The sequence below is a fragment of the Gopherus flavomarginatus genome, chromosome 3 (assembly GCF_025201925.1).
Source record: "Gopherus flavomarginatus isolate rGopFla2 chromosome 3, rGopFla2.mat.asm, whole genome shotgun sequence".
In the NCBI taxonomy this organism is placed as follows: Eukaryota; Metazoa; Chordata; order Testudines; family Testudinidae; genus Gopherus; species Gopherus flavomarginatus.
In genome coordinates, this window is record NC_066619.1 from 121,480,327 (window position 1) to 121,503,541 (window position 23,215).

Here is a 23,215-nt window from a genome sequence, read left to right on the forward strand (position 1 = left end):
TGAAACTGTCAGAAACATTTCAAATTTGAAGACTACTAAAGGCACCGATTTCCTTAGCTTTATTGGGGCTGCATAAATAATTAATGCAAAAGTATAAAAAGTTGCTGTGAATATTTTTGGTGAAAAGTAAAGGCCATTTGGTCTAATAAGGCTTCTCCCTACTTAGTATTTAATTTCCCTTGAGACGGCATCTAACTGATTCTTAAATCACTCACTGCTGTTACCTCAACTGCCGTGCTTTTGTATAAAAAGTGCTTTGAGGGTTTATTTTCTGATTATTTCTTTTTCAATTTGTGTTTATTGGTCTGTACAATAGTTTGGCTGGTAGCAGCACATGTTACCAAGTGAGGGGCATGGGGTCACTAAAACCTCATAAGAATTATCACTCACTGTGCAAGTAGAGATGAGCAATGGGTTATAGCTGATTCTCTTGTCTTGGTAAAAAGCAGGATACAGTTTGCATTGCTTTTTTTGTGTTAAACTAGCCTTATGACTGAAAGTATTCATTCTAAAGCAGAACCATTTTAATCACTATTCATTCCAGAATTACCTTGCTTCTCTGTACATTCTCAAATGCTATAAATTTTTCTTTAAAAATACATACAACAATCCAAACTGAAAAGGATAACTGAATATTTCAAGGGAAACTATATATATATATGCCAGAAAATAAAGAGTATAAACCTGTTGACTCAGAGAAGCTTCTATCTATCATTGCTTCATGCAGATGTTAAAAATATATAAAAATTCTTAACCAGGTGACAATAGGCTATCTTAACAACACCGATTAAGCATATTTTCTTTCCCGTAAATGGGATATCAATAAATAAATTCATTCCCTAATTTATGTTTCCATCTAGCTCACTTTTGAGCAGAGATGAACCACCTATCAAATTGCAGAAGTTTAGGGAGGAATACAGTTATCCTCAACCAACGTGTCAAAAACAGCTGATAACACATAGAGATGTTTTCTCATTCTAGGATCTTACAAACAAATTTTTAACTGTTTGGTTATAATTAAGAAGGCTTCTCAAGGGTTGTATCTGAATCACAGAATAATAGAACAGTAGGACTGGAAGGGACCTCAAGAGGTCATTTAGTCCAGTCCTCTGCACACTTATCAGGACTAAGTATTATCCAGATCAGGGGTCGGCAACCTTTCAGAAGTGGTGTGCCAAGTCTTCATTTATTCACTCTAATTTAAGGTTTCGTGTGCTGGTAATACATTTTAACATTTTTAGAAGCTCCCTCTAAGTCTATAAACTATTGTATGTAAAGTAAACAAGTTTTTAAAAATGTTTATGAAACTTAATTTAAATTTAAATTAAATTGCAGATTTTATCAGTTTAGTGCAGTGGTTCTTAACCTGGGGTGCACGCACCCTCTGGGGCAGGGCCAGTGCAAGGATATCTTGACCCGTAGGCGAAACTTCCACCTTGCCCCCCCAACGCACATCAGTTAATTGAGGGGCAAATCCCAACGAGCCTTTATAGACCCCAGGGGCCATTCTGCCCAGGGGCTGCTCCCCAGGCCAGGTTCCTCCCTCCACGCCCCCCTGAACTCCCCTGGAGGGTGCAAAGCCCCCCCCGCGCCGAGTCCACTCACTGGCTTTGCTGGGCTTGGGCTGCTGCAGCAGCTCGGCAGGGAGGGGCCGCCTTCCGGATGCACCGGAAAGCCAGAGCGTCCCGCTTGCGGCAGCAGGGAGCCCCAGCCATGGAGGAGCCGGTGTGGTGCAGGAGGGCAGCAGCTCTGCAAAGGTGGCGGCACTGCTAGCAGGGAGCAGCCGCACCCCCCCGCCCAGGCTGTGGCCCGGCACCCCCCCCCGAGGGCTCCTGCAGGCTGCAGTGGATGTATGCAGGTGCCAGCCCCATGCGCCCCCAAGCTCTCCCCTCGCCTAGGGTTACCATATTTCAACAATCAAAAAGAGGGGAGAGCCCTGCCCTAGCCCCATCCACTCCTTCCCACCCCAACCGCCCCCATCAGAGCCCCCACCCCCCCTGCTCCTTGTCCCCTGACTGCCCCCTCCTGGGACCTCTACCCCTAACTGCCCCCCAGAACCCCACCTTCTACATAAGCCTCCTTGCTCCTTGTCCCATGACTGTCCCAACCTTCGTCCACACTCCTGCCCAGACAGACCCCGGGACTCCCATGCCCCATCCTACTCTCCGCCCCCTGACAGGACCCCCAGAACTCCTGACCCATCCAACCCTCCCCTGGTTCCCAGACTTCCCCCCGGGACTCCCCTTACCATGCCCATGCTGATCAGACGCTGGCTCCATGTGGAGCTGCGGGAGGGGCAGCGGCAGCCGCGCTCACACTTCTGGGAGCTGCAGAACCCAAATGCAGTGAGTGGAAAGCCAGGGGGGCGCATCTGCCCAGGCTGTGGCCCAGTGCCCACCCCGGGGGGGGCTCCTGCAGCAGATGCATGCGGGCGGCGGTCCCCTTGCACCCCCCGGCTCCTCCTTCACTGCGCTTGGGCTCTGTGGCTCCAGGGAATGTGAACCACCACCCCTCCCGCAGCAGGCTCAGGCCCCCGCGCCTCGGCGGCTCACACTCCCGGGAGCCGCAGAACCTGAGCACGGTGAGGGGGGAGCCGGGGGGTGTGCCTGCCGCTGGTCTGGGGTCCCGGCCGCCAGTCCCGCTCAGCCTCCTGCCAGCCTGGGGTTCCGTTCACTCAGCTGGCAGCGGGCTGAGTGGGCTGGTGGCCGGGACCCCAGCTGGCAGCCGCATGCCAGGCAAAATCGGCTCGCGTGCCACCTTTGGCACGCATGTCGTAGGTTGCTGACCCCTGATCCAGACCATTCCTGACAGGTGTTGTCAAATCTGCTCTTAAAAATATCCAGTGACAGAGATTCCACAATCTCCCTAGGCAATTTATTCAGTACTTAAGCACCCTGACAGTTAGGAATTATACTCCTAATGCCCAACCTAAACTGCCATGGCTGCAATTTAAGCCCATTGCTTCTTGTCCTATCCTCAGAGGTAAAAGAGAACAATTTTTCTCCCTCCTCCTTGTAACAATCTTTTATGTACTTTAAACTGTTATCACGTCCCCCCTCAATCTTTTCTTCTCCAGATTAAAAAAAAACATTTTTTAAAATCTTCCCATAGAGGTCATGCTTTCTAGACCTTTAATAATTTTTGTTGCTCTTCTCTGGACAGTCTCCAATTTGTTCACATCTTTCTTGAAATGTTGTGCCCAGAACTGGACACAATACTTCAGTGGAGTCTAATCAGTGCGGAGTAGAGCGGAAAAATTACTTCTCATGTCTTGCTTACAACATTCCTGCTAATACATCCCAGAAAGATATTTGGGTTTTGGGTGTGTTTGTTTGTTTGTTTGTTTGCAGTAATGTTACACTGTTCACTCATTTGGCATATGACCCACTATGACCCCCAGATCGCTTTCTGCAGTATTCCTGCCTATACAGTCATTTCCAATTTTGGATGTGTGCAACTGTTCCTTCTTAAGTGGAGTAATTTGCATTTGTTCTTATTGAATTTCAGCCTATTCAGACCATTTCTCCAGTTTGTCATAATACAGTTACCTACAGCTATCCAAGGTAACTGTATTATGGTTTAGAAACTGAATTAACATATGCAACCAGATCTTCAAAACATGCCTGTTTTCCCCAAGGCATTTTAGTTGAATGTACCCTACAGAGCAGCGTAAGTTCTTTTACTCCACCTCTATTCATACAGTAGGTGATTCAATAAACCTTTTTAAAGTACTGTCAGACACTGCTACAAATGCCCTAAGTGGAAACTATAAATAATAATTAAGTGTTGCTAAAAGCAATACCGAGTCCTTATTAAATAATAAACATACAAACTAACTAAATAAAAAATATATGTGCGAAGTATCAATTGAAAACAATATTCTGGCTAAATAATTATATACTAGCTCTGAAGTCATCACATAGGAAAATTCCCAGTGACTTTATTTAAGTAAATTCAAGTATTACATCTGCTCCTATGTTCCCTTACCAATTTTACAAGCACATTTTCCTATATTTTTAAATTGTTTTCCTCTCTCCTCTTACTGTACAAAAGATCCCATACAATACACAAAGTAATGTAAATTGATTAACTAGCTATATAGAGGAAACAGGGAAGCTGACTATATATGAAGTGTTCTCAAGTACCCAAAGCAAACAAACTGAAAAACTGAGATACACTTTTTCCTCTAACTCTTAACTACAGTAATCTTAAACATTACTCATAACAATGTTCAGTAACTCACAATCAGGCAGAACTGTGATTTTAAGTTTGCCAGGACTCTTTATTATGGGTGGTACAGGTAGTGGCACCTAAAGTTAAGGTTGCTTGACACTTCCCATTATATGACCCTATTATCAGTTGCTTATAGCTTTGCCAAACTTAAACCATTTTACATTGGTGTAACTCCACTGGCTTCAAGGCAGTCATTTCAAATTTACAATGCTGTGAGAGCAGAAAGAGGCACCATTTATCTGTTTATTACAAAACATACTTTCCCTTTCAAATCCTCTGCAAGCTAAAAAGGCCATGTATCCAAAAAAGGAAATCTTTTTTCAAAGAACATGTTTTTCATATCTGATTTGCTATGCCAGACATTTTTATTGCTATTTCTTGACTAGTAGAATAATTTTTGTATATATCTCTAAAATGCAAGCTGAGCTCCACCACCACCCCCTGACATATTTTTAAAGATTTACAAAAAGCCTTTTTCTGAATAGGCTCATTCCAGTTTTCTGAACTGTAACTTACTCTTTTAAAAAAAAAAAACCCACAAATCCTGACTCTTCCCTTTTATGGATATAAACAGATTTCAAGGGCTTAGCTGAATGGCAGAAGGTATAATTTAAAGCTCATTATTTCACTATTTTTTCAAGTAAGAAGCAGAAAATGCTCCACGTAAATGCAGTGCAAGGTTTACCAAAAGTCTCACGTAAATAAAAGTAAACTGCAAGATGTTTGTTAATTAAGCCATAGATACTCTGTACTATTAACAACAAAACCTTTCTATACTCTTATTATAATTATTAATTTACAATTCAGGCATTATTCAGATAAGCATCAAGAAAATTAATTTTGATTGTAAATAAAGGGTACAGACTTCTCCAGGAAATCCTCTACATATAAACTTTGCTTCCATTGATCCAGGACTGAAATATCCATCATTTTTTGTGTGGAAACAACTGAAACTAGAACAGAGAAACAAATACAAATAGTTCAGAGAAAAGTCACGTTAAAATTAGTTAAATTTTTACAAGCAAGCCAAGTCCCTTCAGAGCCCAGCAATATTGTAGCTAGTAGGCAATGAAGAAGCAATGCTCTCAGGCCATGTCTATACTACACAGCTAATTTGGCCCTGCTGTGATCAATGTAGCAGCATTGATTTAGCGGGCCTGGTGAAGACATGCTAAGTCAATGGGAGAGCACTCTCCTGTCAATATCTGTAATCCACCTCAACGAGAGACAGAAACTATTTCGGTAGCAGAGTGTCTCCCATCAACATAGCATAGCATGGACACCACTGTAAGTCGATCTAAGATACTTCGACTTAAGTTACGTTATGTATGTAACTTAACTAGCACAACTTAGATCAATTTACAGCATTAGTGTAGACCAGGCCTCAGTCTCCCTTGAGGGACTGTAAGAGGAAGTTAACATGAAATTATAAACACTTTCATATTATCTACCTCTATGCTTGGAACATTCTCCTTCTTTGTGTGCACCAAACCTCTGTACCACCCTTCAAATCTCTCCACAAAACTTTTTCTTCACTTTATCTTCTATCACTACTCTGCTTTACAGAAATGTCTGTGACCTACTTGTACCTGACCCTTATCTGTTAAGCTGAATCTTCCTAATTAAATTTTAAGTTCCTCAGAGCTTCTTAGACGTTTGTAAAGCAATATGCTCACCTATGGTGCTATATATATACACACATTTAATAAGAAATGTTCATTTACTTGTTACTTCAGCAGTGTATGCATATTATCTTAACAGCTGGTGTGAGTTAGCATACTGGAAGTAATTGTTGCAACCAGGATCATCAGTTTTTGTATCCCAGCCACCAGTTTTGCACTAGGTTCAAAATGAATCTGAACTGAAAATTAAAAATAAATAGAACACCTCTTTTCCATGGCCTCCTGTACTTATCATCAGCAAAGACTCCAGTATGATGGTAATTCTCATCTTGATGTAAACAGGGAGGAACACGAAATGATAACCGATCAATAGAAAACTTCTGTCTTGCCACATTCTGCACAAGAAAAATAGTAATATATAATTATCAGCTAGATTGTTCCACCTTTACTCCTGCTGAATAGTACCTTCCTTCTCAAACAGTTCTATTGGTTTTAATGGCCTATTCAAGGATTAAGGTGGTACTTACTGTGAGTAATGGTGGCACAATCTGACCCTTACAGAAAGGGGCGGTTCCAGGCCCCAGCACACCAAGCGGGACCAGCGGACTGTCCGCAGACAAGCTGCGGAAGGCAGCCTGCCTCCCTTGCTTGGGGTGGCAAAATTCCTAGAGCCACCCCTGCTAACAGAGGATCTTAATTTTACTGAGCCAGATTTTTAGCCCTTGATCTCCACTTGGGCACATGCAAACCTGCACTTATACCTAGGGGTACCTGCACTTTTGCATGTGCAATTACCCATGAGTATACCAACACTTGTATATACCCACAGAACAATCTAACACATGCACATCTGGAAGCTGATAGAGGCCACTGAAAATGAATCCTATTGTGTCTGTTGAAAATGCTTCGTTATTCATAAATGCCAGTTCACAAATGCCAGTACGAGATCACAAAAATTCCCCAACAAATCCTGTTATTTTCATCAAAAATAACAAAGTAAAACAGTGTAAGCATTTATATAAATTTTATTTATATAGACACAATTTAAAATTTTGTAGATCCGCTACTAATTCTACTTAAAATCCTCTGAAAAAATTCTAATACTTAATGGTCAGCCTGGCATCCTCAGTAACTCTTTTATTTAGCACCAGATTCAATAAAGTATCCTCACAAACACTGTGACACAGAAGCCCAAAAAGGAAAGCACAAACTTAAGGGGGGCAGGAAAGGAAGATATGGGGAGTGTAGTGGGGATAGGGAGAATGGGAGGCAAGGGATTCTGTAAACTGGAGCTTGGAGTGATGAGCAAGTGAATCACTGATAATTTGGGAGGCATGGGGACATGGGCACATCCAGGGTTCTGAGGGTAAGAGAGTGGTATGGGAAAGAGAAAGAAGCTTTGCACAGAAACATGGGAGCCAGAGCGGACATGCTGCTGCTTCCAGGAGCCACTGAGATAAGCGCCATCTGGAGCCTGCACCCCTGAGACCATCCCCGCACCCTGCAACCTCTTGCCCCAGCCCTGATCCCCCTCCTGCTCTCTGAACCCCTTGATCTCAGCCTGGAGCACCCTTCTACACCCCACATCCCTCATCCCCACCCCAGAGCCCGCACCTCCAGCCAAAGCCCTCACCCTCCTGTACCCTGAACTCCTAATTTCTGGCCCCAACCCAGACCCGCACCTCCAACACCCCAACCCCAATTTCGTGAGCATTCATGGCCCGCCATTCAATTTCTATACCCAGATGTGGCCCTCGGGCCAAAAAGTTTGCTCACTAACTGTACTAACACTAATGTGGGGAATCTGGCTAATATACAAAGCTTTAGTGTTCTGAACACCCAGCCTTCTCCAATAACTCAGCCAAACTAGACAGATTGAGAAATAATAGTAGGGAGTGAAAGGGACAAGAAATAAGTAAATTAAGAAAATAACCCTCACTGAAGTTGAACCACTGGAGGGTATAGGAATCAAAGAAAGCTCAGCAAGAACTTGTCTTTGGCCTCTCTTGAGATCTGTATGCTTTTGGCAACAGTGTTCAATTCAATAGTGCATTAGATCAAGTGATCCTGGAAGATCAGTTTAAGTCTCTGTGCATCAGACTTTTTCAGGATGATGAAATGAGGGGCAGCAATGGAATTTCAGTTTTGAAGCAGCACATCACTGTACAGTCAGACCAGAACTGGTGCTGGAAGGCTCAAGTCAATACTCAGCACTGACATGCAAACATTCCTACAATAGTCCCAGACAGCTTGACCTTCTGCGGCTACTACTCTGGTGCCTGTGAAAGACCGTGCTATCTGTCAGAAAAACATAAAGAGAAAAGAGACTATTTTGGAAAAAAAATAGAGAACTAAATCCTTGCCTAAGATAGGGAGGAAAGCATTGATGACAGCACACAGCAGGACATCTTAAGGCAGGTGGGAGAGAAATACACGGTGGACACACCTGACTGCTGCTCCAAGAAGAAACAGTGTAAGTTCCAACAGGGTCAGCAACCTAACCACATTCTAGGCCAGTTGGAGCTCTGGAGTGGTAACAGAAGTTAGCTGCTAGTACTCAAGAAACTACTACGAAGGTACCCTGCTGCATGGGTGCGCTAAGGAATACTTTCTGTCTGTGGGGAGAGGAGTGTGGGCAGAGTATTCATGGACTGTGGCCCTTTGTGTACCTTCAAGCACCAGCAGGACTTTTTAGAAGAGTAGCAAGAGCTTCTGCACACTGTACTCCCTCTGAACTCTTAAAGACATTATGTCTGAGGGCCTCTCCCTATCACTCACACACTAGAACTGCTCCCTCTTTAGTTTTCTATGGGTGGGCACTCAATGGGTGGACAGATTTGTGATTTGGCCCACAGTGTTTAGACAGTCTAAAAAGAGAGAACTAAATTACAGTGGGACAACATGCTTCAGCAATGAGCAACTGACACATTCAATAACATTGCACAACTGAAGAGAGGAAGGAAAACAAGACTCCATAATTAGCTGATAAACAACTACAAAACTAAAATGCTCCTTGTAGATAAAATTATGTCAGCAAATGTGTACACTCCACGGGCCTGAATTTTATTGAAAACATTATACAGAAATACACACATTTCCTGTTATTAAAACATCAAGGGAGAATAACATATTGTGGAAATGCTATTCTACTGCATATTAAAGTTGAAAGAAAACCAGATTCTTTCTTGGGAAAAAAGTAATTAAGAGTTTTAGCTTTAAAAGATTCAGGATGCTCTCCAAAATGAGCTATGAGCAGGAAACAACCTCTAAAACAATATCATAAGTGCAACAGGTCATCAAAAGGTGGATGCTCTTCAGTTTTGGCAGGATTATATTTGGATTCTATTGTAAAATACCAGCTTTCACTTCACCATAATATGCCAGAGAGAGAATTAAGGTCTTGTGTGCAGCAGCAGTGCAGTAAAAAGAGCTCATTTAAACTGAATCCTTAAGTAATTACACCTCTACCCCGATATAATGCTGTCCTTGGGAGCCAAAAAATTTACTGCGTTATAGGTGAAACCGCATTATATTGAACTTGCTTTGATCTGCCAGAATGTGCAGCCCCGCCTCCTCCGAGCGCTGCTTTACCGCGTTATATCCGAATTTGTGTTATATCAGGTCGTCTAATATTGGGGTAGAGGTGTAGTTGCTTTATGATTTCAAAAATGTATCGAATGCTGTGTGTAATTATTCCCATCACATTTCCTATAGAGCAAGGGAAGTGCAACAGTAAACTGTACCTCATATAAATAGTCTACTGCATGATATTTAAGAGCTGCAAACATTATCTTCCTCGTTTGGCGATGTATTCAAAACTTCACTTGTCTGAAAGATACATAAAATATAAATTAGTCAAAAACGTTTTGCAGCACACAAAATCTTAAAACAGAAATGCTGTTACCCTAATTCAGTAGATTAATGTCTTAACTTCTGCATGCACATGTATATGATGTAGCAGAAGTTTATATTAGAATAGTGTTTCCCAAACTGAGGGGTAAGTCACGAGGGGGTGCCAAGGAGCCTGGTGGGGCATGGACATTCAATTCTTTTAGTCTCATTTTTTTTGTTTTTCTTTTTTGAGTAAAGCACTAGCTGTTATGGTTTCAAAGATTACCTTTCAAAGCATGAAGCAAGTGTAATCCATGTAGACATAAAAAGAACAAGGAGTACTTGTGGCACCTCAGAGACAAACAAATATATTTGGGCATAAGCTTTCATGGGCTAAAAACCACTTCATCGGATTCGTGCAGTGGAAAATACAGTAGGAAGATACATATACATAGAGAACATGAAAAAATGGGTGTTGCCATACCAACTATAACAAGACTAATCAATTAAGGTGGGCTATTATCAGCAGGAGAAAAAAACTTTTAGGATAGCCCATTTCAAACAGTTGACAAGGTGTGAGTAACAGTAGGGGAAAAATTAGCACAGGGAAATAGTTTTTACTTTGTGTAATGACCCATCCACTCCCAGTCTTTATTCAAACCTAATTTAATGGTGTCCAGTTTGCAAATTAATTCCAATTCAGCAGTTTCTCATTGGAGTCTGTTTTTGAAGTTTTTTTTGTTGAAGAATTGCATCGTTTAGGTCTGTAATTGAGTGACCAGGGAGGTTGAAGTGTTCTCCAACTGGTTTTTGAATGTTATAATTCTTGATGTCTGATTTGTGTCCATTTATTCTTTTGCATAGAGACTGTCCGGTTTGGCCAATATACATGGCAAAGAGGCATTGCTGGCACATGATGACATATATCACATTGGTAGATGTACAGGTGAATGAGCCTCTGATGGTCTGGCTGATGTGACTAGGTCCTATGATGATGTCCCTTGAATAGATATGTGGACAGAGTTGGCAATGGGCTTTGTTGCAAGGATAGGTTCCTGGGGTAGCGTTTTTGTTGGGTGGTGTATGGTTGCTGGTGAGTATTTGCTTCAGGTTGGGGGGCTGTCTATAAACGAGGACTGGCCTGTCTCCCAAGATCTGTGAGAGTGAGGGATCGTCCTTCAGGATAGGTTGTAGATCCTTGATAATGTGTTGGAGAGGTTTTAGTTGTGGGCTGAAGCTGACTGCTACTTGCATTCTGTTACTTTCTTTGTTGGGCCTGTCCTGGAGTAGGTGACTTCTGGGTATTCTGGCTCTGTCAATCTGTTTCTTCACTTCAACAGGTGGGTATCATAGTTTTAAGAACACTTGATAGAGATCTTGGAGGTGTTTGTCTCTGTGTGATGGACTGGAGCAAATGCGGTTGTATTTTAGGGCTTGGCTGTAGACAATGGATCGTGTGATGTGGTCTGGATGAAAGTTGGAGGCATGCAGGTAAGTATAGCAGGGAGTAGGTTTCCGGTATAGGGTGGTATTTATGTGACCATCGCTTATTAGCACTGTAGTGTCCAGGAAGTGGATCTCTTGTATGGATTGGTCCAAGCTGAGGTTGACGGAGGGATGGAAATTGTTGAAATCATGGTGGAATTCCTCAAAGGCTTCTTTTCCATGGGTCCAGATGATGAAGATGTCATCAATGTGGCGCAAGTAGAGTAGGGGCTTTAGGGGATGAGAGGTGAGGAAGCGTTGTTCTAAGTCAGCCATAAAAAAGTTGACATACTGTAGGGCCATGCGGGTACCCATAGCAGGGCCACTGACTTGAAGGTATACATTGTCCCCAAATGTGAAATAGTTGTGGGTGAGGACAAAGTCACAAAGTTCAGCCACCAGGTCTGCCGTGACATTATCGGGAATACTGTTCCTGACAACTTGTAGTCCATCTTTGTGTGGAATACTGGTGTAGAGAGCTTCTACATCCATAGTGGCCATGATGGTGTTTTCTGGAAGATCACCAAAGGACTGTAGTTTCCTCAGGAAGTCAGTGGTGTCTCGAAGATAGCTAAGAGTGCTGGTAGCGTAGGGCCTGAGGAGAGAGTCTACATAGCCAGACAATCCTGCTGTCAGGGTGCCAATGCCTGAGATGATGGGGCATCCAGGATTTCCAGGTCTATGGATCTTGGATAGCAGATAGAATATCCGTGGTTGGGACACTAAGGGGTGTGTCTGTGCAGATTTGTTCCTGTGCTTTTTCAGGGAGGTTCTTGAGAAAATGGTATAGTTTCTTTTGGTAACCCTCAATGGGATCAGAGGGTAAAGGCCTGTAGAATGTGGTGTTAGAGAGTTGCATAGCAGCCTCTCGTTCATATTCCAACCTATTCATGATGACGACAGCACCTCCTTTGTCAGCCTTTTTGATTATGATGTCAAAGTTGTTCCTGAGGCTCTGGATGCCGTTGTGTTCTGCACAGCTGAGGTTATGGGGCAAGTGATGCTGCTTTTCTACAATTTCAGCCCATGCACACTGGCGGAAGCACTCTATGTAGAAGTCCAGTCTGTTGTTTCAACCTTCAGGAGGAGTCCAATCAGAATCCTTCTTTTTGTAGTGTTGGTAGGAAGGTTTCTATGGATTAGTGTTCTGTTCAGAGGTGTGTTGGAAACATTCCTTGAGTTGGAGACGTCAAAAGTAGGATTCCAGGTCACCACAGAACTGTATCATATTCGTAGGGGTGGAGGGGCAGAAGGAGAGGCCCCGAGATAGGACAGACTCTTCTGACGGCTAAGAGTATAGCTGGATAGATTAACAATATTGTTGGGTGAGTTAAGGGAACCACTGTTGTGGCCCCTTGTGGCATGTAGTCGTTTAGTGCCCTTTTTCCTTTGTAGAGAAGCAAAGTGTGTTTTGTAAATGGCTTGTCTAGTTTTTGTAAAGTCCTGCCACGAGGTGTAGAGGTGTCCTCCTATCTTTACAGAGAGCCTGAATAATAACTGAGGTTTAAACCGCCTCATTAACTTAAAAAGATGCTAACTCTGTTATCGATGATACTTTAAATGTCTACATTGTTAAATATTTCATTGATCATCAAAGCATACAAGGAAGGACAGCAAGTTATTGTATTCTGAAGCTCTATGACAGATGCTGCAACTCCATGCAATATCTTTGAGGACCACATGAATGGTTTATGTATCACTGTGGGCCAGGGATTGTATGCAACGCCAAAGCAGGAGGATTACCCCAGCTCTTCCAGGAACCAAAAACAGTAGGGGGTAGTTACGGTGAATCATTCAGGGACCATCCCTTGGCGACGCTTGCATATACTATTTGAAACTGGGTTTTCCCAAGACCAGCAGACAAAGAATGGGCTTTTGATATAAAAAGGGCAGGCTTAAACTGATTCAGGGCCTTCTTTTGTTCCAGCAAATTGACATGACTCCTCTCCAAGGGGGGGCCCACACTACAGAAGAGCTGGAAAGGGGGGCCCTATAAGACAGATGGGTGACTCCTGGTACATTATGTGTTTAAATCCATTTATTGTTTTATTATGTTTTCTCTAGAATGCTTTTACCTTAAGAGTAAATGTGCTTGATTAGAAAGAGCTGTGTGGATACTTGTAACTGCTGGCAATATACTACTCACAGCCCTCAGAGAGAAAGCAGGGGTTATCACAGTGTAAGGTAAGAGGCTATGAAGCCTTAAAACTCCCCAATCAGAATGAAATGGGAGAGGGGTCACTGCCCAGAAATAGATGACAGCTGGAGACATGAGACCCGACTGAGCACCGCTGGAGTGAATCCCAGAGGGGGAATACAAGTGCAGTTACAGTATTTCTCAATGTGGAGGGAAGAGGAGTGGAGGAGAAAGCACAAGGTGCAGAAATTAAGATGTGTAGGCCTTTAACAATACATGATGGGATTGCAGAGGAGTATGATTGGTTTTGTTTTACCTGAAGGGGACTCAGGTTTCAAAAGTTTGGGAAACTCTGCTTTAGAACGTCTTTTCAAGTGAATGAAACATCAATATATACAGTACCAACAGCGTCCACCAACACAAAAATATGTTTTCAGTAGGGCTATCAAGCAATTAAAAAAATTACTTGCATGATTTATAAAACGAATGGCAATTAATTGTGCTCTTAAACAACAACAGAATACCATTTCTTTTAAATATTTTTGGAGGTTTGCTACATTTTTAAATATATTAATTTCAGTTACAACACAGAATACAAAGTGTACAATGCTCACTTTATATTTATTTTTTATTAGAAATATTTGCATGTAAAAACAAAAAATGTAGTTTTCAATTCACATCATACAAGTACTGTATTGCAGTCTCTTTATCATGAAAGCTGAACTTAGAAATGTAGAATTAAGTAAAAAAAACTGCATTCAAAAATTAAAACAATGTAAAACTTTAGAGCCTACAAGTCCACTCAGTCCTACTTCTTGGTCACCCAATCTACTCAGACAAACAAGGTTGGTTACAATTTGCAGGAGATAATCCTGCCTGCTTCTTGTTTACAATGTCACCTGAAAGTGAGACCAGGCGATCACATGGCACTGCTATAGCTGGCATTGCAAGATATTTACATGGCAGGTACGCTAAAGATTCATATGTCCCTTCATGCTTCAACTACCATTCCAGAGGACACGCTTTCGTGCTGATGATGGATTCTGTTTGATAACGATCCAAAGCAGTGCAGACTGATGCATGTTCATTTTCATCATCTGAGTCAGATGCCACCAGCAGGTTGATTTTCTTTTTTGGTGGTTTGGATTCTGTAGTTTCTGCATCTGAGTGTTGCTCTTTTAAGACTTCTGAAAGCATGCTCCACACCTCGTCCTTCTCAGATTCTGGATGGCACTTCAGATTCTTAAACCTTCGGTCAAGTGCTGTAGTTATTTTTAGAAATCTCACATCAGTACCTTCTTTGCATTTTGTCAAATCTGCTGTGAAGGTGTTCTTAAAACGAACATGTGCTGGGTCATCATCCAAGACTGCTATAACATGAAATATATGGCAGAATGAGAGTAAAACAGAGCAGGAGACATACAATTCTATCCCAAGGTGTACAGTCACAAATTTAATTGACGCATTATTTTTTTAATGAGCACCATCAGCATGGATGCATGTCCTCTGGAATGGTGGCCGAAGCATGAAGGGGCATAAGAATGTTTAGCATATCTGGCATGTAAATACCTTGCAACCCTGGCTACAAAAGTGCCATGCAAACGCCTATTCTTGCTTTCAGGTGACACTATAAATAAAAAGCAGGCAGCATTATCTCCTGTCAATGTAAACAAACCTGTTTGTCTTTGCGTTTGGAAGAATAAGTAGCACTGAGTTGACTTGTAGGCTCTAAAGTTTTACACTGTTTTGTGTTTGAGTGCAATTATGTAACCAAAAAAAAATAAATCTGCATTTGTAAATTACACTTTAAGATAAAGAGATTTCACTTCAGTACTTGTATGAGGTGAATTGAAAAACACTATTTCTTTTATCATTTTACAGTGCATATATTTGTAATAAATAATAATATAAAGTGAGCATGTGCACTTTGTATTCTGTGCTATAATTGAAATCAACATTGAAAATGTAGAAAAACATCCAAAATATTTAATACATTTCAATTGGTATTGTTATGTGTGATTAATTTCGATTAATTTTTTTGAGTTAATCGCATGAGTTAACTGCGATTAATTGACAGTCCTAGTTTTTAGCCATACCTGATTTTTCAGGAAAAGTGAAAAAGTAGATTTTTAGCTTTTGTCTACACTACGATTAACTTGGCAACAATCCTTACCCTGAATATTTTATGGCATACACTTAATAGAAATAAACTACATGCTTAACAAGAAAAATAAGTATTAAATACTACACACATTAGCAACACAGCCAGGTAAATGCTGTATGGAATCAGTGGGCCTGATTCTGATCTCATTTACATTAGTGTAAGGAAACTAGGTTTGACTTCATGAAGTTCCATTGGTGTAAAGAAAATGTAAACTAAACACGTGTTTTTATTATATAGCACAACTATAATAGTGCATTAATGTACCTTTTGGAATATACAAAGGTAGGGCATGCCACTGTGACTTTAGACACAGGGGTTCTCAGACTTTTGTACTGGTGACCCCTTTCACACAGCAAGCCTCTGAGTGCATACATTAAAAACACTTTTTTCTATATTTAACACCATTATAAATGCTGGATGCAAAGCAGGGTTTGGGGTGGAGGCTACCAGCTTGCGATCCTCCATGTAATAACCTCATGACCCCCTGAGGGGTCCTGACCCCCAGTCTGAGAACCCCTGCACTACTAAGTACTACACAAAGCAATAAGCATTTGCAGGATAGTATACATATTTTGTAAAGTAACTTGTGTACCTTTTTGGTTAAATATATTATATAGTTATCTAAAATTTACATTTCCCAATCATCTCCTTTCTCAACCCTAACCAACTAATGCAGAAATTATGAATAAGAGGAATGTGTGTATCAAAACCTGAGCTTAAAAGATATGCACCTTTAAATAAAACATTGAGAAAAATGCTGCCTTAAGTCTGCCAAGCATAAGAGTTTTTGTGTGGGTCTTCATTTTACTGTATCCTTTCATGCAAACAGCAACCCCAGAACCAACCACCTCTCCTACATTGCAACTTCCCCTCTTGCTGGAACAGACACTGCAGCAGGGGCCATGCAGCGCATTTTCCCTCTCCTATTTGTGTCACTCTCCTCTCCCTGTGATGGTCTGGTTGCAACTCCCACTCACCTTCCCCTTCTCAACACTACAGCCCCTCCTCCCTGTGTCAGTATCACTGCAGCCCCTTCTCTGTGTGACAGTACACCCCCTCTTCCCTGTATCAATGTCACTGCAGCCCCATTCCCTGTCAGTGTCACTGGAGCATCCCCTCTCTATGTGTCACTGCAGCCCCCCTTCCCTGTGTCAGTATCACTGCAGCCTCTTCTCTGTGTGACAGTACATCCCCCCTTCCCTGTATCAATGTCACTGCAGCCCCATTCCCTGTCAGTGTCACTGGAGCATCCCCTCTCTGTGTGTCACTGCAGCCCCCCTTCCCTGTGTCAGTATCACTGCAGGCCCCCTTCCTTGTCAATACCACTACAGCTTCCCCTCTGTGTCAGTGTCACTGCAACACAACTCTTTCCCCGTGTATCAATGTCACTGCAGCCCCAACCCGTCAGTGTCACTGCAGCTTCCTCTCCCTGTGTGACACTGCAGCCCCCCCCCTTCCCTGCCAGACCACTGCAGCCCCCCCCCCGTGTCAGTATCACCGCCGGTCCCCCGTCACCGCCTCTCCTCGCCCCTCCACGCACCGCCTCCTTCTCCCTCTTCCTCCCGCCACCGCTGCTCTCACGCGCCCCCCTGGATCCCAGAGCGGGAAGCTGAGCCGGGCCCTGATTGGTCCCTAGAGCCTCGCGGCACCAGCGCCCGCCGTTGCTCGGAGTCACGTGATCACGCGGGGGCCGGGGAAGCCCGTGAAGCTGAGGGGAGCTGATCGCGGGAATGGCGGGACGGGGCGAAGTGATGAGCGCGAGACCCACCCAAGGGGCTAGAATGGGGAGCGGGGAGGCCGCCCAACGGAGCTGATACAAACCCCGCCCCGTCGCGGAGGTGTTTGACCCGCTGCCACAGCGCCCCCCATCTGCTCAGACCAGCCCACCTGCCGGGGGACCCGCCCTCGTCCCCCCAGGGGTGTTCCCATGTGCCCCCACCATGTTAACCTGGCGCAGTGCAGCTGCTAAGAAACACCAGCTGGGGACATGCCCCCCCCCCCCAGCACGCTGTGCCCAGTCTGCCTTCTCTGGCCAGGGGGTACTCAGGGCAGGCACTCCCCCTCCACCTGCACAGCACAGGGAGGGGTGAATGGGGCAGACACATGGTCCCCTCCCAGACCTCTGCTCTACATCTGCACGCCTACTTCCCAGGTTGCACCAGGGAAACTGGCATCTCTTAACAAATACAAATTATGATAGCACAATAGTTAGGGTGCCCAGATAGCAAGTGTGAAAAATCGGGGCATGGTGTTTGGGGGGTAATAGGAGCCCCTATAAAAAAACCCCAAATATCGGGAATGTCCCTATAAAATCGGAACATCTGGTCACCCTAACAATTGTGGTGAGGTGGCTGGATGAGTAACACAGAAAATGGGGAGCCAGCCCCTTCCTGATGGCTAGTTTTCTACATAAGTAATGCAAGCAGCTGCTCTGGCCTGGGCCTTAAGAGCAAACTGCAGCACTGGGCAACAGCAGCCTCATTTCCCATATTTTTCCTGAAGAAGCAGGAAACTTATCAATACACATTTGCATGCATGCACACTTACACAACTCATCACCACACACAACTCAGACCTCATAATCACCCATTCACATACACAAAATTCATTGCACACACCACTCCTCATCACTTATGTGCATGTGCACAAAAAACATCATCACACATGTGCACATCAACAGCCACACATGCACACAGAAAAAAATCATAACCACACAGCTCGTCACCACAGACATGCACTACCACATGCGCACACAGTTCATCACCACACACAACTCATCCACACTCCTACACCAGGCATAAGGCAGGAGAAAGCCACAATCATCCTGGTATCCATGGAACTTGAATAGGAGAGAAATCATGGAACCTTGACAGCAATTTGGAATCTCTAGTTGGATTGATATGGTTTGCCTAGCTGGATTTCAAGCAGAAGGTATTTATTATTTGTTCTGGGCTACTTGAAGCTTCTTTTGTAATTCAGGTACTAAAATCTGAATCTCACAAGCAAGAGGGAAAGGAGATTAATTCCCCCCCGCCCACCCCAGATATGTTTCAGGAATGAGCTATTGACCTTAGTTCAAAGGTACAGATAGAAAACACTAGTTTCTCCGGTACGCCCATAGGTTGTTCTGAATCAGACAATGTCATGAAGAACAACAAAGAAAAGGCATAACAAATCTAGGTATTACATGCAGGCAGACAGAAAGACTTCTCAGGCCACTGTGACCTTAGGTTGAAGGAAGAAGAGTATCTTTATTTCACTATGAGCTCCATTGTCTATGCAGGGATTGAAAAGGGAGAAAACGAAACAGAACGAAGGATGGAGAAATTGAAGTAAAAGAGAGTGAGAAATAGGTGAATGAGGGTTAGATTTGTGTGCATGGACAAGGAGGCTGAGAGGGGTGTAAGCGGAACAGATTGGGAGAAGGAGGTTTAACCAAAGGCAGCAGAGAAAAAACTAGAATAAATGGAAAAAATTATATAAAGTAATACTAAATATTAGGAAAAAGGAAAAAGACAATAATAAATGGAAGAGTAGAAAGGGAGAGGGATGAGAATTCAAAACTGAAGAGAAAAGAGACAAACTAAAAAAAGAAATCCCTTAAAAACAGTGGGCAGCAAAGATTGCACAGTGTGAGACTTCAAAGTTAAAAATAAACTCAACATTTTATGAAGTATTGTGACAGGAAAATTAGTCTAAAGAAAATGCATTCAAGAGAGTTGGGGCCACATTAAGATCTACTGTAAATCTGGAATAAGTCCAATAAGTCAATGGATTTATATCTAATTTACAGCAGTGCACATCCAACCAGAATCTGGCCTTTGGAGTTTAAAAGAGACAAGAGACAAGGAAAGAAGAGGGAAAGAAGATGAGCAAAAAATGTAGTCAATACTGTAAATTTACTCTTTTATTGGAAGTTTGCTGCAAGTATTTTATATGATAAAATACATCCACAAATAATGATAATATCTGTGTCTGTATATAAACATTTTAATTTAATTATATATTTTGTAACATCACAAGACACATCCATCTGGCATTTTGTCCTATCTTCTTACATTTTAAAACTACCTAGAAGAAAAGTGAGGAATTTGCTACCTGTCATGAATAAAAAGACTATCTACAACTCATCTATAGCTAAGACTGCAAATGTCCTCTTGGTTTTATTGTTGGTGCTATTGTAAACCCCTTTTCTTTTTTCTTATTTCATGGTATTCATCTGAAAAAAACTGATTGCTGTAACTGCAGCTGCTGTTTCTACTTGTTCTCAGACAAGGTGGCAGTAGTACACTTAAATGTTTTTATTTAATTGTCAATGTAATACCTAGGGTGAGCCTACAGGATAGTAGATGATCTCTGATTGTTAGAAGTCCCAATCCCTGTATTGATTTTGTAAGGTATTTCAAATATATAATGTGTGTGTGTACATATATCTATGGTGGTGGGGCGTTGGTAAGCTCTGTGTTCTTCATATTAAAGGAAAATAACAAATTTCTAATTAGTGATGTTAGTCTAGTTAGTGTGCATTGTAACTGCTGTGTTGTAGCAGTTTGTTTTGGAGTGTTAGTCATAAATAGGAATTTGAAATTATTAACTGTGTGTATGCATGACTGTCTTATGGTAAGGACTGGTACTGGATTCCTAAGGAGAGAAAGTGAATCCTAAGTCACCACAAGAGGGAAAGGAGTCAAGGGCATGACCAAACCCCACTTTCTCATTGGCCTTCAGATTTGGAGAGCTGCAGAGGGAAGCATTCACCCACTGCAACAGCCTAGGAGATGCCTGCGGCAGCAAGTATATTCCCCCTGTACACTGGAGCACCAGGAGACGCACTTCCTCACAAAACTCTGGGGTGGTGCAGCTGCAGTTGGAACCAGTGGCTAAAAGCTACAATTGAGTCTCTTGCAAGAACAGATTTTACAGGAGGTGGGGGGGAATATTAGATAAAGGATATGGCCCAATCTGCCATTACTACTACTGAAGTACTACTCATTGTGAGTAAGAATAGCAGATTCAGGCCTATAATGATTGAAGGTCAAGAAAATGAATACATTCCTATGTATGGGTTTACCAAGCAGCTGCACATTCCAGATGTTTGCTAGCCAGTCATATTCTTCCTTTCATAATGCCTATCTTATAGCCAAGTTGATATTGCATTGAAGGCAGGGGATGGCCCATTCAGGACTAATGCCCACACTGAATCATTCGTAGCACTACAGAAACCTGCTTCGAACCAAGCAAAAAGATATTCTGGTAGGAGTCTGTTTTAGCAGCAGTTGAACAGTTCTAGGGACACAGAGAGGGAAGAGAAATGCCACCCACCTGCATCAACATGTGGAGGAAATTGATGAGGCCAGCAGTGAAATGGGGACAATCCCAGTAGAAGGAACAATATCTAGTTCCTTCCATGGGAGTCTCTAGCCCTCATTGGCCAGCTGGAGGGGAGGGCTGCTGATTGGCCCGCATTCCCCAGCTCCTAGGATTTAGCTCAGTGCAAGGGGCCATGTGGAGCATCTTTCAGCTCCATTCCAGCAGCCCACTCTACCTGCCCAAACTAGGAATGAGAACGGCCTGAGAGATGCTGTGGGTCTAGCTGATCACCTGTTTAGGAGGTCAGGAAGGAATGTTTTCTCCCCGGGCCAATTGGTGGAGGACCAGGATGTTTTTTTGCTTTCTTCGCAGCACTTCCAAGCAACGGGAGGAATGTTCACGGTTTCCAGTGCCGTGAAGAGAATAAAACGAATGGTTTCCTGAGAGAAAAGACTGAGAATTTGGTGATGGGCCTTGGGCTCATGTGACAGGGTGAGACCTTGTGGCCTTTCTGGGTTGAGGTCAGACCTTGTGGACTGAGGTCCCCACTCTGAGGCACCTACTGTCCCTTTCACAGGAGGGAGAGAGGTTGCTAGGACTCAGATCTGAGCCCTGCGGACTTGGCTGAGAAGAGCCAATCCCACACTATGGTTTATATGGTAAGGAGCCCTGTAGCCCCTGCACTGGAACCAATTAAATACCTGGTATAGGAAAGTATGGGTGATGGGCAGGTAGTGCCCCATCCTTGTGTTAAAAGTTTAATAAAGTTGTGGCCTGCTGCTTAATTCCATGCATATGTTTATCCTCCTTTTGTTGCTATGTCCACATCAATTGAATCCACTGCTTGAGAGCTATACAGGCAGAAGACCGTATAGTAAGTAGTAGCGATTATATATTTATCTAGGTTTTTTTAAAATGTAAGTTGTACCAAAAGAGAGAGAGGTGTTTTACAGACAAAGTCCAGGCCCCAAGCAGCTCAAAGTCTCAAGAGGCAAGATGCAGGTAACAAATAGGGAAGGATGACAAAAATGTTTATGGTTTTGACACATTTTGCTAGTTCCACTTTTATTTGTATTTTTTGGTTTGTTGGTTTTATTTTTGCAAACACTTCATGGAGGGAGCAGTAGCATTTTAATCTCTTCATTCCACTAACAGTTTAGATTTTGTTTAGTTTCTTTTCTACTCTAAATCCATAAATTTTACACAGGTTTTGTACGGCTATAACTAATCTTTGCAGGATCAGGGCCTTACAACGTAAGGATGATAATTTATCAATATATTTTACAAACCTGTTTACCTGGAAATAAAATTTGAGTACAGAAGGGTTGATGTTACAGAAGAAAATCTTTTATCAAAAGTTAATTATTTCTCTATCTTCTGCCCAGAAGGATTGGCATGCTGATATTTGCAAAATATATCCTTTTCTGAGCACTCTTGATCAACTGGCTATTTTCAACTTTGAGGTTTCTAAACAAATTCTATCCTCCTCGCTCCACCCATCTCTTTGTCACCAAACTAATAAACATCATTACTTTGATCAGGAAAAGTTTATTAAAACAAGTCCACATATTCCTGTGGAATAGTGATCTCTCTCTCTTTTCTCTTTTTAGATTATGGCATCAGTGGCTGAAAAGTCTTCAATCGGGAGAAGTTCTTCACTGAGAGCTAGCACTAGAAATTCACAGGAGAAGAGTTTGGTAAATATATGTTGATAATATGTCTGTCTTAACTCCCTGTTTGCATAAATTCTATGTTGCCCATGTACAGAAGCGATCAGAAAACAAAAGTAAGTGTGCACTCTGCAAGCAGCCTTTTCACTCCTCCCTCCCCACTATAAAAGCTGATTGTGGTTTTAAAGGAGTATTTCTTTACACCTTTGCAGAATGACTTTTGTTGTTGTTGTTGTTGTTACCACTCTTAAAGAACTGGGAATTTGAGTGAGTCATACATCCTTTGGGAAGGCCATTTCACCAACAGACAATAAAATATTGTATGACAGCAGATTTTCAGGTCAGCCAGCACAGCTGAGACTGAAGAATTTGTGAGATGATGAGAGAGAACTTTTGATAAGGAGAAAGCCTAATGTTCAGAAAATATCTGAGGAGCAAAATCAACAGCATGACCTCCAGAAGAACTCTGTAACAACCTGCAGCACATGCAGGAAATGTTCAAAATGTTGGCAGCTATGGAGATATTTTAGCTGAATTTTTCAGCAGAAGCACAGCACTTCTTCACTGAATTGTGAAGCACAGTGAAAGCGTAAATTGACAGTCTTGTATGGTGCTGACTGGCTAAGAGCCAATGATTAGCCAAACAGGCACTTCAGTGTTGTGACTGAACATAATTTTTAGTGTCACATCTTTGTTGATGAGTCAAAATCTTCCTTGCTCCATTACACTGACAATTTTTGTAACTGAATTCATCACGGTCATC

General features: G+C 42.6%; 1 protein-coding gene across 1 annotated transcript in view; it reads right to left on the reverse strand.

Moving 5' to 3' along the window:
* SHOC1 (shortage in chiasmata 1) overlaps positions 1–17,100 on the reverse strand; it is a 123,761-nt gene extending 106,661 nt beyond the window's left edge. Inside the window, exons 1-4 of the mRNA XM_050943022.1 lie at positions 17,013–17,100; positions 9,599–9,683; positions 6,121–6,250; positions 5,099–5,186 (exon numbers count right to left, since the gene is read on the reverse strand). Coding sequence (XP_050798979.1) covers positions 5,099–5,186; positions 6,121–6,250; positions 9,599–9,643 — 263 coding nt within the window. The 5' untranslated portion in view covers positions 9,644–9,683; positions 17,013–17,100. The remainder of the gene's footprint in view (positions 1–5,098; positions 5,187–6,120; positions 6,251–9,598; positions 9,684–17,012) is intronic.
* Positions 17,101–23,215: the final 6,115 nt, after the last annotated feature.